The sequence below is a fragment of the Morus notabilis genome, unplaced genomic scaffold (assembly GCF_000414095.1).
Source record: "Morus notabilis unplaced genomic scaffold, ASM41409v2 Scaffold456, whole genome shotgun sequence".
NCBI lineage: Eukaryota > Viridiplantae > Streptophyta > Magnoliopsida > Rosales > Moraceae > Morus > Morus notabilis.
Window position 1 is genome coordinate 297,468 of NW_010367949.1, and position 18,158 is coordinate 315,625.

An 18,158-nucleotide genomic window follows, 5' to 3' on the forward strand; every position below is an offset into this window, starting at 1 on the left:
AATTTGCGTATGTAAAAATAATTCAATCTTCATTGTTTCATATTATGTATTGTTTTTGTTTATAATATTATCACACTGAATAATGCAGAACGCATGTTAGTGGAACGTGGTCAACGCTTAAACCAACTACTAGAAGTCTCAGAACTTGACTCCAATGAGGAATAATAGATATATTTGCAAGTTTTGGCGACTTCCTATACCAAAACCATCATTAGAGAGTTTCGCAACAAGACATTGTGCAAAACCTTCACGATGAAGTTGTTGAACTAAGAGCTCATGCGAGAAGACAAGATAAATTGATTGAGAGACTTGCCTTCGGAGCATCCGGGGTCTTCTGGATCGAGATGAGACGATCTACCACTACCCCACCACCGGCTCCTGTTTGTTGAATATTGGCTCCTATTACTTGAATATTTTGGCTCGTGTTTGCTTACTAGGTACAATTTGTTTAAGTATGATCGTTGCAAGATTATTATAAATGCTTAACTTATTATTGTTTTTAGAGGTATTAATATATGACACTTCATTTGAGAAATTGCCTATTTGTTATTATTTTATATGCATAAATTGGTGAAAAATACAGGTACTGTGACCAAATATGTTACCTTTATGCCAAAAAAAAAATTGTTAATTACTTCTGGCTACCAAAAAATTAGGTAGAAAAAACATTTGCTACCAAAAAATTGGTAGCAAATTCTCGTCCTAAGCAATTTTTGCTACCAAAATATTAGGTAGCAATAGGTTTTTGTAACGAAATATTTTGGTAGTAAATAGCTTTTGCTATTAAAGTTTTGGTAGCAGATTCCCATTTTTTTGCTATCGAAAAGGTTTTGGCAACTAAAAGTTTTCGTAGTAAAAACGTTTTGTTACCAAAATTTTTGTAGCAGATTCAAGGCCTTTAGCTACCAAAATAGTTTTTGCTATCAAATTTTGGTAGCAAAATGACCTATATGGTCCATTTTTTGAGACCAAATTGTTTAGTTTTTGCTACGAAAAATTTTTTTGTTGCTAAACTTTCTATGACCATTTTTCCGCTACTAAAAGTTTTTGGCAGCTAAAACCTTCAGCTACCAAAATCAAGGGTTTCCGCTACTAATTCTTTGGTAGCTAAAACTCATTTTTCTTGTAGCTTAAACTCTAAAAATTGTCATATCATATAATAAACAAGTATGATAAAGTTAACTAAAAACTATTTTAAATTTTTAACTGACTTGACATAATGTATATGATTGGTTAGACACTAATTTAGACACCTAATTATTTAGACAGGTAATTTGACTTCCGATGACACCTACCAAGAACTGTTGGTAATTATCAAAGGAAGAGTTTTTGTTCCAGCTTCTTCTATCATCATTTGGGGTATCCAGTTTTTTAAGAATTTGTTTTTCTCTTGCCTTTTCCGTCTAATTCATGGTTGTTTTGCTTTGTTAAACAATAAACAATATTGTATTTTGGAATTTGGGGGAAGGGCGTATATGATTTAGCCCTGGGATGTACTCTAGTGCTTCTAATGCTTATTTACTCCATCTTCTTGGAAAAAAAAAATAATAATACATTCCCAAGACAAAGTGGGTTATTATGGTTCAGAATCATTATTATTTAGTTCATGGATTCAAAATTATAATTCAAAACTATTCTCGTTTTACGTGTATTTTTTGTGAGAGAAAAATACTGTAGAAAATCACGAATCATGATTCAAAATCATTGACGAATATATGAAACAAACACCCTCTTAGAGACAAAAAAAGAGAGATTTATGAACGAAAGTAGATATGTACATCCGAATTTCACACATCTAGAACTTAATAATCATGAAATGGTGAATTGTGAGAACTTGTGCAGAGACTACTAGTACTAGTGCTATCTAAAAGCAGTACACGGCCATGTCCAAAAGCAGTATTATGATGGATTGTAGGAGATAGATAGTTTGGAAGGTTCATCTTGGGTGGGAGCTTCGAAATCGAGCACAGGAATCGCTTGCTTTATGGAAGGCCTTTGCTTGTAATCTGGGTGAGCACACCACAGCCCAACAACCATTAATCTCTTCATTGTTTTCCTCATCAAATTCCCCACAGAGTTTTGGATCCACAGCTTCGAGAATCTTCTCCATTCCGTACAGCTCCCAAACCCACTCCACCAATACCTCTAACTCTTGTTTCTTATCATCTCCTTTTGTCACCCGCTCAACCGCTTTCCGTCCGGTGGCAATTTCCAGTGCCACGACTCGGAAGCTATAAACATCTGACTCCCTACTTGCCCTACCTACCGTGACACATTCTGGAGCCATGCAGCCCAATGTCCCGCCCAACATTGTCGTTTGCCAGAACCCTGCTTCGTAATCCACTAGCCGAGACAGGCCAAAATCCCCCAGCTTTGGATTGAAGCAAGAGTCCAACATCACATTGCTCGACTTAATGTCTCTGTGCAAGACACATTTTTCGCACTCTTCGTGCAAGTAGAACACAGCTGATGCTGTTGGGATTTCTTAGTGATCTAAACATGCTGCTTACAAAGTTGAGTAGCAATTAGATCAAATGACTAAAAATCACCTCCGGCCATTGACGTTCTCGGTGGGTAAAAGGAAAAACTCGGTTTCGGTTCTTCTAAACCTCACTCAATCTCTCGTTGATGGTGTATATTTTTACTGAATGGAGATTGCATGTTTAGGGACCTAATCGGTATGTGCACTGCCCCTTTATACTCTCTGCCCATCACAGAGTATTTCTTGGACGTGCACCAGACGTGGGCAACAGTGGGCAACTGAAGATGAACGTGGCTAATCACGTTTCTTAAGTGGTGGAATAGGATGGACCACATTTTGAGGATCAAGGTTTCGGTTGGTTACCGAAATTTAATGGGAAAAATCCAACAGATGCCATTCCTCGTGCTATATTGTGCCTCATTGGCCATGTCAACGAGCTTTTAGATTCGAAGAGATGAAAATCTAAGCTTCTATTTGACATGAACTCATAAACGAGGAGGAGATCCTCATTCCGGTGGCACCAACCGATCAGCTGCACCAAGTTTCGGTGCCTCAACCGGCTGATAACCTTTACTTCAGATGCATATTCCCGTAGACCTTGTGTAGATAACTTTAGTACCCTCTTTATAGCAACATAGGAATTCAAGCTTTTGAGATATCCTCTGTAAACGCTGCCAAATCCTCCTAGCCCTAGCTTCTCTCCCTGCGCAAAGTTGTTTGTTGCTTCGAGCAATTCTTCGTAAGAAAACCTCTTAGCACCGCTGTCCAATTGGAAATCATTATCCATTGACAACTCTGTCATAGCCACTGAACAAAGATTATCCTTTTCAATTCCAGCTTTTTTCCTCCTCAAGATGATCACAAGACAAATCAAAAGAATTACAATCAAGAAAAGGAAAGAACCAATGGTAATAAGTACCGACATTTTTGAAACATTAGGATCTCCACTTTCTAGTGGAAACGTAGAACTAAAAGACCATGAATGGAGAGTATATGTGGTTGGACGCATAAAGCCCGTTAGCAGCTGAGAAGCCAAACACAACCCATTCTGGCAAATGATCTGCCAAATTAATTTCATAGGACATCTTTTTCTCCACAGGGACATTGCTTTCTTTATCATATCCCTTGAATTCAACACTTTTAACAATTTAAGTTTTGAATCGTAATTGATACTTGCACAATTTACCATGGGTGTCAAGGAAAAAATGTTACAGGACCTATAATGATCCTATAATGAGAATATTGGATCATTTGTGAATATGGAGATGAAGAGCCTGGGAAAATACTAGATGTTGTATCTTCAGCCATCGTGGGAAATTATTGTTGTTGGATTTAATTAGGCTTCTTATGTTTTGGATGAAGACAGGAGTTTCTTTAGCATATATATTATTGGCCTCGTACATTTTGCGTGCTTAATTTGCAACCTAATAATTGGAGCAATATTCCTAAAAAAAAATGATTCGAGAAATACTTTTTTTTTTTTTTTTTTTTTTTTTTTTTTATAAGAAAACTCTTGGAATTAATTATAAACACCGAAAGACTCTTAACTCTTGTCAATGTTTAAAATTGAAATCTTGTAAGAAGCCATTCTAATGTTTTTTGTTGTTGTTGTTGTTGTTGTTGTTGTTGGTAAAGTTAGTACTCTAAAGCAATTATATCACGTAGAATTTTTTATAGGAGAAGCTAGGGCACCATTGGCCAGCCTGCAGCGGTGTTTGTGGTTACTACCATCAATTTGAAGACATTAATTAGTTAAATATATTTGAAACTTCTGGTCAGAAATATGGAACAATTAGCTATAGTCGACGGTATTAAACTATTAATTAGCTCTCGTTGCAGGATTCTCTAACGAAGGAGTCAATTGGCTAAGTGTCATTCATTCTATCTCTCTCTCTCTCTCTCTCTATATATATATATATATATATATATATTAAACTATTATTTGGCTCTCGTTGCAGGTTTCTCTAACGAAGGAGTCAATTGGCTAAGTGTCATTGTGTGTGTGTGTCTCTCTCAATAATTGAATAACATTGGTAAAATTAAGTTTAAGAGAAAAAGTAATGGGATAATAAAATTGGTAATATTAAATAAAAAGTATAAAATAAAGGTTTATTCTATAAAAGGTCCCTCACATTTGAAATTAAGTTTAAGAGAAAAAGTAATGGGATAATAAAATTGGTAATATTAAATAAAAGGTATAAAATAAAGGTTTATTCTATAAAAGGTCCCTCACATTTGAAATTAAGTTTAAGAGAAAAAGTAATGGGATAATAAAATTGGTAATATTAATTAAAAGGTATAAAATAAGGGCTAATCCTATAAAAGGTTCCTAGATTTATTATCAATCCCACTTTGATCTCTAACTTTTAAAACATCTCAGAGTTGATTCTCGAGATTTTACTTCGTTTCAGTTTCGGTCATTCTGTTAGCTAGGTGTTAGATATTTGACAAAATCTGTGGAAATTAAGGACCAATTTTTTTTTTATAAAAAAAATCTAAAGTTAAGAGACTAAAACAATACAAAAATAAAAGTTAATTTCCATAGATAGTCTCTAAATTTTAGATGTTTTCAATTTTAGTTACTAATTTATAAAGATTCCATCAAATATTTGACAACTAGTTAAAAGAAAAGACACAAATTGAAATAGAGTAAAATTTTAGAGATCAATTGTGTGACGTTTTAAAGGTCATGAATCAAAATGAGATTGAAGATAAAATTCAAAGACTATTCGTGAGATTAATCTATAAAATAATAAAAAACAATTACATGAACTCAATAGACGTACTATTTAATTTATTTGGAATAGGTTTGGTTTCAAAGGAATTTTATAATATTTAGCTAAAAAGTTCAGCATTGATTATATCATTTAGTCATTAGTTGTTGTTTCTGAGAGCTATGCACCCTCCTCTTTTTTTTTTTTTTTTTTTTTTTTTTTTTTTTTTTTTTTTTTACTATTCAAGAGTTTTATTGAGACATCTTTCATTTATTTTGAGCGGAAGAGTAAATCTTTTAATCACGGCTGCTTCAATCAAGTTTTGGGCATTTTTTATTTCCTTCACAAAAAACTTAAATTGTTTTCAAAATATTTGGTCATTCTCGGAATTGCATACCAATCAAATGCATTTTAGAATCATTTCCGAAAACAATTTCATCGGAAAATGTGAAAAGCACTGTTTTGAAAACATGAATAAACAGGGCCTTATTTAAGAGTTTTGTAGCCTTTTGGGCTTGTTATTTTAGGCCCCGTTCACTTTATCGATTTGAGTTTAGAATTTGAGTTTTGTTACAGTAAAAAGCTTTCAGAAACAGTCACATTTAACTTTTTTACTACAGTAAAAAACTCTCATATAAAATTACATCTCAACTCGAATTACAAATTTGAATCAGTGAAGTGAACGGCCTGTTCATTTGATTGAACTCTTTTGTGATTTTTTTTTCTTTTTTTTTTTTTCTGTTTTAATACAGGGCTAAACTTAGGAAGCTTTTCATAAAAAACAAATTACCAGAAAAGACACTAAGAAATACACGAGAATGCATGGGAAAATTATACATGAAATCTCTAGTCTGGATATCATGATTCTGCTTCCCTGTAATCACCGCTGAAATTAGAACAAGCAATAAAGACAAAAATAAATACATAACAAACATAAAACTACTACAAATATAGATGTGGGATAAATTTTTTTTTTTTTTTTTTCTGCGCATACGTAGATTACTCAGTACGATAAGTTTGAGGTGATACGGCATGTAGTTTTAACAATAATTTTCGTAAATATTCCCACTAAATCGTCGTTGTCGAGTCCTTTGTATCTCGGACCAAAAAGACCATGGAAGAGAGAACATTTTTCGACGTAAAAAGTCCATTTGCAGCCGAGAAGCCAAATACAACCCGTTCTGGCAAATGATCAACCAAATTAATTCGGTGGGACAAAGTTTGTTCAATATGAGAACCTTCTTGATCATATCCTGTAAATTCAACACTCAATAATTTCACTGCAGAATCATAACTGATAGTAACCTTATATTTGTATACCTTTGGCCAGGACCTTAACTTACCAGACCATGACGCAGTTGCCCTAGAAACCATAGAATTGACGTTTAAACCGACGTGTTCCTGAAGATCACGAGGATCAAAATCGTTCTTGAAAGTGTCGAACTCAACCGCGGCGAATCGATTGGCATACAAAGCTATCTCGTCGTCGTGATGGGACAATAAGTGAACGTTTGGTTCATAGGTTTAGAATCATTCTCAGTTTACGTGTATTTTTTTGAGAGAAAATACTATAACGAGTAACGAATCATGATCCGAACCATAACACGAATCCTTGTTCCAAACGCAGCACAACTTCCATCCGTTATTTTTGGTACACTGAATGGAGGCTGCGCGAGGAAGAAAGCGATTCCATCTCCAGGCGCCCAGTCGTTTGAATGGATCATGAAGGAGAATTGAGTAATGAAATCGGCTTCCATTAGCAGTCCCGACGAGGTCTCCCAAAGACGCATCGGCTGATGAAAGTACCTCAGCCGTCCGATTTGGTCCTTTTTGTTTTTGGTGAGTTGTTCTTCTGAACCCAAGAAGGTGACATTTCCTTGGGCTGTTAAGTTAGGGTTTTGTTGCTCAAGTGCTGGGTAGTTGAATTCTAAGGGAGCTGAATAATTTGGGAGAAGCAAGAAAGATATAATCATGATCATCAAATTAGACAGAATAAACTCTGGTGCAGCCATTGTGAGCTAAGAATTTGTGGGTTTATTTGAGGCTTTTCTTTTGGTTTGGAGTTGCACTAAAGTATATAGATTTAACAATTAGTAGCCCTTCTTAATAACTAAATAACGGATGTTTAATCTGACTATACCATGTTCTATCGTGACTAATTTATAGCAGTTATCATAAAATAGTTTCACATATACGCGTCATGTAAATTAAATGTTATGGTAAGAGTAGTGGAATTATGTTCCATAATGCCAACTGGCGAATTTTCTTCCATAGACCACCTTGTTGGGTCTGTGTGCGTTTTAAAATAAAAATAAATAAATAAATAAATTCTGTTTTAGTACGTAGCATTGGTGTAGACATTATTTTTAAATTGAACCACTAATCTATCATTCAAAATATGAATAAAAATCTCTTTTTTAATGGAGTTCTCATCCTTATAGACTACAAAAAGGCAGCCTCAATGATTGGTTGGGGGCCGTGCCGTGTTGCTGGCTCTGAGTCTAGTCGAAGGGATTCGTTTCATTTATTCAATTCGGGTCTAATATATGTGTCTATGTGTGTATATATATATATATACGTATTACAAATTAGATTGTTTACTTAAGCTAGAGCTTTTGGTACTGTAAGAACAATTTCTGTCTTTGTTTATCAAAATGAAAAGGTTGGTATGACTTTGTGATCGGCTTATGTAATGTTTATTCAATCAGGTTTTTCTTTTTTTAATAAAAAAGTGAATTTTTCTTTTTCAAAACAGGTTTGCTCATCATTTTTTCAGTTGTTCCTAATTTTTTTTTTTAATTGGGGAAAATAAAATATTCAATTGTTTAGAACAAATAATATAGGTCATTGTTAATAGTTAAGTTAGATCGGGTCTGAGGTTGTACCAAGTTTGTTGCACAGTTAGACCAATATGTCAAATTTGACGGAGGTCCTGCTTTGGGGTTGAATCAAACGGTTAGATTGAAAGGTTGGTGTGTAATGCCCCAAACACGACATATATGAGATTCTTTATTTACCTTAATTAATGCTCGACGACTCTGTGATTTTTGTGCGTGCTCGAATATTTCGAGAAGTACCTTAGGATAGTACCATATTCTATGATGTACACCAATTAATTTTCAAACTTTTATAAATTTGAAATATTAGGAGTAACTCAAATTTCTAAATAATGACGAAAAAATTGTTATTCCAAGAAAAGCTACCCTAGATGGAGGTCAATTGGATATTTAAGATTTTTCAAAAACTAATAAAATTATTGGAGAATTAGCACAAATATCAAAAATTAATGAAAATAATCTGTACGTGGTAATTTTATCAAACGCTACGTAGGCAATGCAATGAACACTCAATTCAATTAAAGAAAAATAAGTAATTAAATCTCTAGAAGATAATCTACGATCAAAAGCACAATCTAAAATTAGAATTCAATAAATCAAAGAGAGGTAGGGAGAGAAGTGTGTACACGAGGATTTATGGTGATTCGGTGAAGATTGCCTACATCCACTATTCCTGAGCTATTCTGTCACTGAACCTCTTCCATTATTTGATCGTCTTTCAAAGACGATTAATTCCACCTTACAAACGGTGAATTATTCTGCTCGAGGCTCACCCAACCTCTTACAACCATCGATTTTCTCCGGAGATCGACTAACCAATCAAATTCCAATTCACAAATCTTGAAAGAAGATTAAATGAAGATTACAAAGCTATTTGACAAGTAAAGCACTCAAACTCTCACTGCTAGAAGAATTTTACACAAGGAAAAGAACTAGAAGATGATGAGGTCACACTATCAAAAGGAAATTTAAGGTAGGTTCAAGAGTGTGTAAGAAAATCAAGAAAAAATCTAAAGAAGAAGATGGTTATGTAAGCACTTTTGAGAAACTTTTAGATTTTAGACAATGGAGGAGCTCTTTATATCATTTCTTGCCCATTTTGGACCTCAATAAGGTCTTTACTAGGAGAAAACAAGTCAATTTACCCGTTTCATATCGCTGTCAAAGGTCAGATTTTTGTTCGTTTGCACAGTACCGATCTACCTGTGGTTTACCGCCGAACAATCGGTTGTGAGAGAAGATTTAAATTTCACCAATCGATGGTACAATTATATAGTCTCTGCCACTGATCGACTGGTGGAGCCTATTTCATCCTCTCACAACTACAAAATCAAAATTTCACACAAAAATTGGCAAATAAACAATTTTCAAATAATTTTACAAATGGATAAAATGATTTATACCAAATTAAAAACACTTGTAATGATTTAATTTAATTTTAAAAATATTTATATGAGTGTTGCCAAACTTAAAATTAACAATTGATAGTATGAAATCAAAATCAATATAAGACTAGAATTAGAACAATCCTATAAAATGATGTATTGATTGATCTTCAATCTTCAATCTTGGTGCTCCTTGAATTATCTTCAATTATATTTTTCCAAAAACCATAAAACGCCATTATGGTACTAATGAAAATAACAGTATAATTATTTTTATGTGAGAGATGGTGTAAACTAACAAAATAAAATTCTGAATGGAAATTTAAATGTTAGTATCTCAATTGGTGAAAAATGTAATAAAATTTTTAACATCAGATTCTTGATCGAAGAACTTTTATAAAAATTCATTTTCATGGAAAAATTTACAATTTTGGCAAATTGCGGCAAAATTACGGCACCAAAAATGTAATTTATTATAATATGTAGCCCAAAGGATGATTTTAAAAATGTTTAGGTCACAAATAAAAGTGCTGATGGGTTTCTAAAAGTTTTTAATGGAGTGTTAAGAAAACACCGTCCACCGCACCTTATAGGATTATAGCTTAGTAAAAAAAAAAGAAAAAAAATGAAAGAGAGAGAGGGTCATGTATCGATTAGTTTCATACTCTATCAGATTAGAGGGTCTAAAATCTAAGGCCCTGTTCATTTCACCGATTCGAGTTTTGTTACAGTAAAAAGCTCTCAGAAACAGTCACATCTAACTTTTTTGCTACAGTAAAAAGGTCTCACATAAAATTACATCTCAACTCGAATTAAAAACTCGAATCAACGAACTAAACGGGCCCTAATTCTCTTCTTTCTCACTCTCTCCTCTACCATTCCGCAACCCCCATTAGCTATTACAAGAAAACCGCCTTCCTCACACCTCTAAGCTTCAATTTTCTAGTCTCTCTCTTTCTAATCAATAGAGGGACTAAACTCTTGCTTTCTTTCTTTAATTTTAAAGGAATTTAGTAGCTCAAAAACTCTTTCAAAGCTGCTGTCAATTTGGATTCCGAGAAGGGGGTTGAAGCTTCTTCAACATAGTACTGGATTTTGGTAAATTTACTCTCTTAATAACCTTCTAAAAATGTTTTCCTCTATGCGCATCAATTAAGACGAATTTTTCTCTTTTTTTTCACCTATATTTTTCTTCGAGTTATATCCTCGTTTTTAAAGCTACAATTTAAGTTTCTAGCCAACCAAATTTCCGATTGATCCTCAAGAGTAAGACTTTAAACATTTAGGATTTTTGTTGTTATGGTTAAATGTGTTATTTCGATGATCTTAGATTGACTTTTTGTTGATTTAAACTTGGAATGTTTATTCATGCGTTTGAATATGAGTTTTAAATGTGAATGAGTTCGCTGGCCTTATACGTGAGATGTAGTGAACCATGCATAGAATCAACAACAACAACAACAACAATAATAGCGTTAGGGTGGAAGAAAACCAGAAGTAGGAAACGATGCCCCGAAGTCCAAGGAGAACCCAAGAAGAACCAAAAAAATTAAAAAATAAAAAAAAAGTTTTCTTTTATTTAAATTGTTGCTACTTTTATGTTTGGTAGGAAAGAAAAGTAGAAGGAAGGAAGAAGGTGGAGGGATTTTAGGAGGGAAAATGAAAATATAAGTTGTTTGGTAGGAGAGAAAAGAGAAATGAAGAGAAAATGGAGTGAAAAATAATACATGTGGGTTACACCATTTTTTTTCTTTTCACAAGTGGGCAGAAAATGGGATGGAAAATGGAGACAACTCATTAAAGTGAGCAAAGTTACTAAACTACCATTTTCTCCATCAACATCCAAGCAAAAAATTTAAGGGTATAAAAGTAATTTATGAGTAAGATCTTTTCTTTCCTGTCAATTTAACTTCCAATACCAAACAAGTGAATATAAGCTCATTTTCTTTCTATCTTCTCATACCAAACAACATAATAGAAAATCAATTTTCTTTCCATCATTACTATTTTCTTTCTATATTTCATTTCTATCATATTTTCTTTCATTCCTACCAAACATTAACATTTGACTCTTCGGTATACAATTTTGCGGTTTGAGAATTTTCTAATGTTTTGGCCCCACAAGTTTGTAAAATTTGTAAATAGGCTCTGGCTTGTTTTCAGCCTCACTTCCTATGACCCACTTTGATTCCTTCAGGAAAACTTGTAGGAGACATTTCTTTGTGAAGCCTAAGTGGTAGGCCCAAAGCCCATTACGTCCTTTTCCATATGGATTTTTTTTCCTGCCTTCTCTTTTCTTCTTTCGCTCTTTTGTTATGATTGATGATTTACGTATGGATAAATTTTCAATGGATATGTGGAACGGTTGCATTTTAATAGAATTTTCCCCTTTGCATTATTAACTTGCTGATATTTGGAGGAAAATATACGGATTAATTTTTCTTTTATGTTACATATGATGGGGTTAGACAATTTCTTGGTTTTTACGAGCTTTATATATATATATATATATGAATATGAAAGGTTCTTCGGAGCTTGAAACAGCACTTATTCTCTTTTCCAGATGTTGTTAGTTTAAGTTGGTTATGCTTGTTGCTCAAGTTAAGATAAAAATAAAATAAAAATAAAATAAAAAATAAAATAAAAAATAAAAATAAAAAATAAAAAAATTTGGTCTTTGATATCTTTTATTTTATTTTATTTTTATGATAGTAAAAAATGTGAAAGATAAAATTTTCAAATCAAAAATCACAAGCACAACAATCTTTAACCCAAATTAAAACTAATGACGATATGATTAGTCTAAAAAATGAATAATAAATCATGTTGTTGACCACACTGAACCAATATTTCAACTTCGAAGTTTGAAAATTAGATCATTGGACTAGTTAAGATGATGTCAAAGAGGTTAAGTTAATGGCATTTGAAACTAGAATAAATAAAACTGATGACAATATCATTTAAGAAAGGAAGAAAAAAAAGGATACTGTTTTCTTGAACATATGTGCGTGTTTGGAACTGTTTTTCAAAACGGTTTTTAGCATTTCGAGAAGCAAAAAAATAAAAATGAAAATGAAACGACATTTATTTAGCAAATGTTTTGAAAAAAAAAAAGAAAACGAAAATAGTGGAAATGGTTTTTGTAAAGGAATTAGAAAACAGTTGAAAGTTGTTTTCACTTTTCCGTTTTTATTTTTTAGTACTTATCAACAATATTATAATATATTAATTAATAAAGACGATTTTACTTTTTTATTATACTCAAAATAATTTCTTAAAAAACCAATCAAACGTAATTTCAAAATCGGTCTCAGAATGATTTTCAAAACAATCTCATTTTTACTTTTTATTGAAAATAAAATTATTTTAAAACAAATTCTAAACGCACCCTACATTTCAAGAACTTTCATTGGCATTTTTACCAAACCGTGTAGTACTCTAGTAAGAAATTCTTCGTTATTCAAGAGGTCATCTATTTGATTTTTCTTTGTCATTCAGTAGGGTGTCCTTATTTATAATTGCATTGGTCCTTCGACATTAATTGTACTCAATCGCTTCTAAGTTACATCCTACGATACTATTTCTCATGTTAAATCCAATTATTTATCTCCAATTTTGATATTGCTTTGGAACAAGCTAGAATAATCAAAAAGCAGAATACTTTTTTTTTTTTTTTTGAGCTTTTTGGCGTAACAAAAATGCTTTTTTGTTCTAACACAAATGCTTTTTTTAATTAACAAAAACGCTTTCGATCTTAACAAAAGGTATAGCAAAAGACTCCCGTGTAGAACATGCATAGTCAAAAATTTAATGTGGTGATTGTATCATATTTACTTTCAATATTCAGGTTTTAAGTTTGGGTTCTTTCATCTTTAATTTCGAAAAACTCGCCGTTAGGATAAATGGAAATTGTTAATTAATAGCTTTAGGTTACGATCTACCTTTTATTGTTTTCAAGAAGAAAAATTATTAACTTGAATGTTCTTATAAATTTTATCTACTTTATACATTCGAACCGCTCGTGCTTATTTCAATTCGGGCACTACTCTAAGATAGGAAAAGTAAAATGTGCAGGATACCAGTTGAGTAAATCGGTAAAAAAAAAAAAAAAAATAGTTGGGAGATTATTATTCCCAATCAATACGTGATTTTTTAATTCAAGCAAAAAAAAAAAAAAAAAAAAACATGATTTTTTAATTAATAATTAGTAATCTCCAATTTTATTTAGTTTCTAAACTTCTTCATTTGATGTACAAGTTTGAAATTGTGTCTCTGGTAGTCTTTTCCTTTTTTTTTTTTTTTAATCCTTTCATAAATCTCCATAGGCATTAAAAGTTTATTTAGTTTCTAAACTTCTTCATTTGATGTACAAGTTTGAAATTGTGTCTCTGGTAGTCTTTTCCTTTTTTTTTTTTTTTTTTTAATCCTTTCATAAATCTCCATAGGCATTAAAAGTTTAGTCCATTTATAAGTGATATTAATATATATTATGCCTTCACTAGATTATTAATTGTTTCTTTGTGGTGTTAAGGAAACACCGTATCTTCTTTGGATTGCAAGAATTATTATTATCACATGGGTTCTAGCCAATTTTTAAAATTAAAAGGATTAGCAAAAAAAACAAAATAAAATAAAATACTGCATAAAAAATTATCATATATAGCTGCCTCGAATATTGGTCCCCAAGCACAGCATACATTAATTAGTTGGTTTTCTAGTATATTTTAATTTTTGTCTACCCTATAATAGATATAATATAAACCTCACTTGTAAACTTTAAAAAATAAGCATGTGAAAGGAGAAGTGGTTGTAGTGTACGACTGTTTCCTTTTGACATGGATTCTAATTAAGACATGCGCGAGGGATTGCGTAATGGTCCGTCGTCATGTGATCATCATGGGAGAATTTTCTAATTAGAGCACAAGAAAATAAGATGTAGGATAATTCACTTTTTTTCTTTCTTATATATTAATTTGCTATGTCATTTGTTCTAATCTATCAATTTAGGTATGCTTTTATTATTATTTTTTTATCATTATTTTTGTCTGATGTGTGATTGTTTTAGCCTTTTAGGTAAGCTATGAATAGCCTTATTAAAAATTTGTAATGATTAAACTTAAATATTGACGTATTGAATATTAGAGTTGGTTTGCTCTCTAGTTTTTTTTGGCGTTTTCCCCCTTTTTCCATGAATTTGGCTTAGTTTTACCGATTTCGATGCATTAAAACACCTTAATAATTGTCATGTTCACATGAACTTCTTCCCTTATTTTTTTTAGCTGAGAATATGAATTTCCATTGAGAGCATGTGGGAGAGACTACCTAATGGTCCATGGCAGACACCAATTCATGTATATATGTATGGATCATGGCCAGCCGAAGAGGAAGGCTTCTTAAGAAGCTGCCGAAGCCTTACCCATCATAGAGAAACTATAATTTGTTTGGTCAAATAAACAACTTGATTTTAATTAGAAAATCTTGTGGTAAGGTATACAACTTTACACCCAATCATATTTTGGTCCATGATTTTTGAGATGTCCTATTTTGATCTCTAATCTATTATTTCCTTATTCTAATTTCAATTCCTCTGTTAGTTAGGTGTTAATTATTTGACGGAAAGAGCATGTGTTCTCTGAGTGTAAAAAGTTGTTAGATGATATCATATCGAACGAATAATTATTACAACCAAAATCGAATAAATATAAATAATTACAATAATTATTTTCTTCTTCGGGGTCTGAAACTCTTCCGGATTCATCAGCATGCAAAACAAAGGTTTTAAAAAACCCTTCGAGCCCGTAGGGGGCTCACCAGTGCACTGCCTGCGCCCCTGCGCGCACTGGGCATGCGCTTGCTATACGTCAGGGCATGCTGGCCGCATAGTGCAGCCCACGGTTGAGCTGCAAGGGGAAAAGGTCGGGTTGCTTGTATTCGGCTTTGCAGTTTCTCAGTTTCTCCTATAATAGATTATTTAAACCTAACCCTAATTCTAAATTATTACCAAGTCCTAGAATTATAATAATTATAATTCCCGAATTAAAATTACAAATAATTTAATAAACGAATATAACCGATCAGTGGAACCATCTAATGAATGACCAAATCCATCATTCATATTGATCAACATGAATAAATATAAACATCCATAAATAAATGCAAGTGCATGCACGTCACATACATACAATTAAATATCACATATTTCATACAATATTGATTATCACATGATTAGAGCATAAAATAATATAGTCTGTAGACCGCTCTGATACCAATTGTTGGTTTTGAAAACGATTTTCTATGCGGAAGTGTGTATCTAGCGGATTGTTTGTAACAAAAAATTTAATAAACCTTTGAGATACTCTATAGAATACATTAATTTATGTGCGAATAAATTACTTTATAAATAAATTTACCTAGCGAATGATTATGTCAAAAACTTGAATTCTTTGACCATGAAAGATCCTCGCTCCAAGTTTGTTTGGAATACCTGAATCTTTTCCGTTAATTCCTTGAATCTACGAAGACGTGTGTGTGGGCACACTTGAAATAAAATAGGATTAGCACTCAAAACACTCAAGCCTTACAAGAACACCAACTCATGCACGACATGAAACTTAGAATTTGGAAGAACTTTTCTTCTCTTTTTCTCTCAGGTTACACGCCCACATCTAGTAGGTTACATGCTAACTAACTGCGTGTTATACGCCTACACTAGGCGTGTTACATGCCACTGTAGGGGAGGGAGTAGAAAAGTTATACGCCTATTACTAGCATGTTACACATTGTCTGACGGAATGTTACCCGCCCGTAACTAGCATGTTACACGCCTATCACATAGGGGAAGGGAGAAAATTTTGTACTCTAATTTTCTACAACCTCTTATTTATAGAGTACCTCTTAGAGTCCTAGATAAACTATATCTTATCTTTTAAGATAAGGTTTCAGAAAATAAAAGATAATATTTAATTTTAAATCCTATTTGAAATCAAATAAAATTCTCATTAAATTTTAGAACAATTTTCTCTCTCCTATTGTAGATAAAATTTAGCCACCACAGGAATAAGCTCCCTGTGGTTGGTGCCTACTGTAGATAAGGAGTCAACAAAATTTCTCCTTTATCTAGTTGTCTAATTTTGACTCAAATTCAAATTTCAATTAAAGTTAAACTTAATTCAATTTGAATTCCAATTCGATAACTTATCAAATAAGTTAATTGAATAACTTAGAGAGCAAGAAACTGAACCCCTAAGGGATTTTTAAAGTGCTGGACATGTGACACTTATGATCTCCATCACATGTGTATTTCAAAATTAAAATTAAATAATCACATTATTTAATGTTTAATTAATTCTCAATTATTTCTTTTTGAGTGTTACATAATTCTAAAATTTCCATTTTGCCTTTAGTGTCTTGTAGAATTATAAGGACGACGCGTAGACTCATGGACCTATAATTCCTAGCTCAAATAAAATTAATAATTAATTAAAACTCTTTAATTAATTAATTAATTCTCTTAATTTAATTGTTACTCCATTATAAACTTTGAAGCGCACTCTCATAATTTGATGAGGAGGTTATTTACCGACAAATCAAGTACCTTTGAGTTCAAATATTTGTGAGTTTTTAAGCATTTTGTTAGTTTGATGTGTTTTGTGTGTTTATGTAGGAATAATTAATAAATGGGAAATTAGATGAAAAAAGAAAAAAAAATTGACCCTTGATGGGCCTTTTTGGCTGTGCTGAAACGTGTATTTTAGGTCTTTTTGGCCCTTGATCAATGTTGGGAGGCCATTTTTAACCCTTGGATGAGAATGGCTGAGATCTTCTTCATGTTTCCGCATACTTAAACAAAAGAAACCCTAGTTCCCAACTTGGAGAGGACGAGAGGCACAAAAATTCCAAGAGAGAGAAGCTAAGAGTTGGAGATTCTTGAAGAATGCTTGGGAGAGATTCAATAAGATTTGAAGACTTGAAACTCATCTCCACAAGAGTTTTCTCTCCTTCTTCCTTTTTCCTTTTTATTGTAGTGTTTTAGTTTTTGTTCTTAAATTTGTGATTTTAGTTATGGAATGATTCCTCTATGTTGAGCTAGACTTCATATTCTAGGGCTTAATGTAGCTTTATTTGAACCATGTTTGATTATCTTGTCAATTGTTAGTTAAATTCCGTCTTAATTTATTTATGTTTCTCTACACTTAATGTTTTTAATTTATGTGGCCAATGAGTTAGATAATTTTAGATTATAATTTTGATGCTCAGGAGAGATTTATTTCATAGTCCGGAATTGAGAAATATAGACTAGGTTGTCGTGAGTCCGGGAGGATATCGACACTTAGATAATCTCATTGAGATTCTAGGATATTGTGAGATTGGGAAGTGATCAATACCTTGATTATCAACTAGGATTTCAATTTTTGTGAGCCTGGGATGCAATAGGCATTTGATTTCCAATTTAAGGGTTATAAAAACTTAATGAGTGTATGAGTAAACGGGTTAGATAGGAATATTGATTCGAGTATTCATGCATATGACTTCGTTTAACGCTCGAAGAGGTAATGAAGGTAGATTAGGTCCCTTGATTAATGAATTGAGTGGAATTGGCTAGCATTGGTTTGATAGGATGAACATATATAGGAATGAAAAGGTGAAGTCAAGTCCCTAGTACATCATGTGCATAGAATTTTCCATATCTTATTTTATTTTTGTATTTATATTTGTTCTAGTTCTATTTTCATTTCATTGA

At 32.4% G+C, this 18,158-nt stretch overlaps 1 protein-coding gene and 1 pseudogene across 1 annotated transcript; both read right to left on the bottom strand.

The window, feature by feature from the left end:
* Positions 1 to 1,802: 1,802 nt before the first annotated feature.
* LOC21397915 lies at positions 1,803 to 3,407 on the bottom strand (annotated as a pseudogene).
* Positions 3,408 to 6,264: 2,857 nt separating this feature from the next.
* LOC21397916 (concanavalin-Br) lies at positions 6,265 to 7,208 on the bottom strand. Its single transcript, XM_010113955.1, has 3 exons — positions 6,795 to 7,208; positions 6,540 to 6,675; positions 6,265 to 6,449 (listed from the first exon to the last, which is right to left on the bottom strand). The coding sequence occupies exons 1-3, from the start codon at positions 7,206 to 7,208 to the stop codon at positions 6,265 to 6,267; spliced, it is 735 nt and encodes a 244-aa protein (XP_010112257.1).
* Positions 7,209 to 18,158: the final 10,950 nt, after the last annotated feature.

What these genes read in the sequence shown, in the direction of transcription:
- LOC21397916 (XM_010113955.1), bottom strand. Translation starts at nt 7,208, where the DNA reads ATGGCTGCACCAGAGTTTATTCTGTCTAATTTGATGATCATGATTATA. An exon ending in GAACAAGGATTCGTGTTATG is followed by an intron (nt 6,676 to 6,794) that starts GTTCGGATCATG and finishes CACGACGACGAG; the next exon opens with ATAGCTTTGTATGCCAATCG. An exon ending in GGCAACTGCGTCATGGTCTG is followed by an intron (nt 6,450 to 6,539) that starts GTAAGTTAAGGT and finishes TTGAATTTACAG; the next exon opens with GATATGATCAAGAAGGTTCT.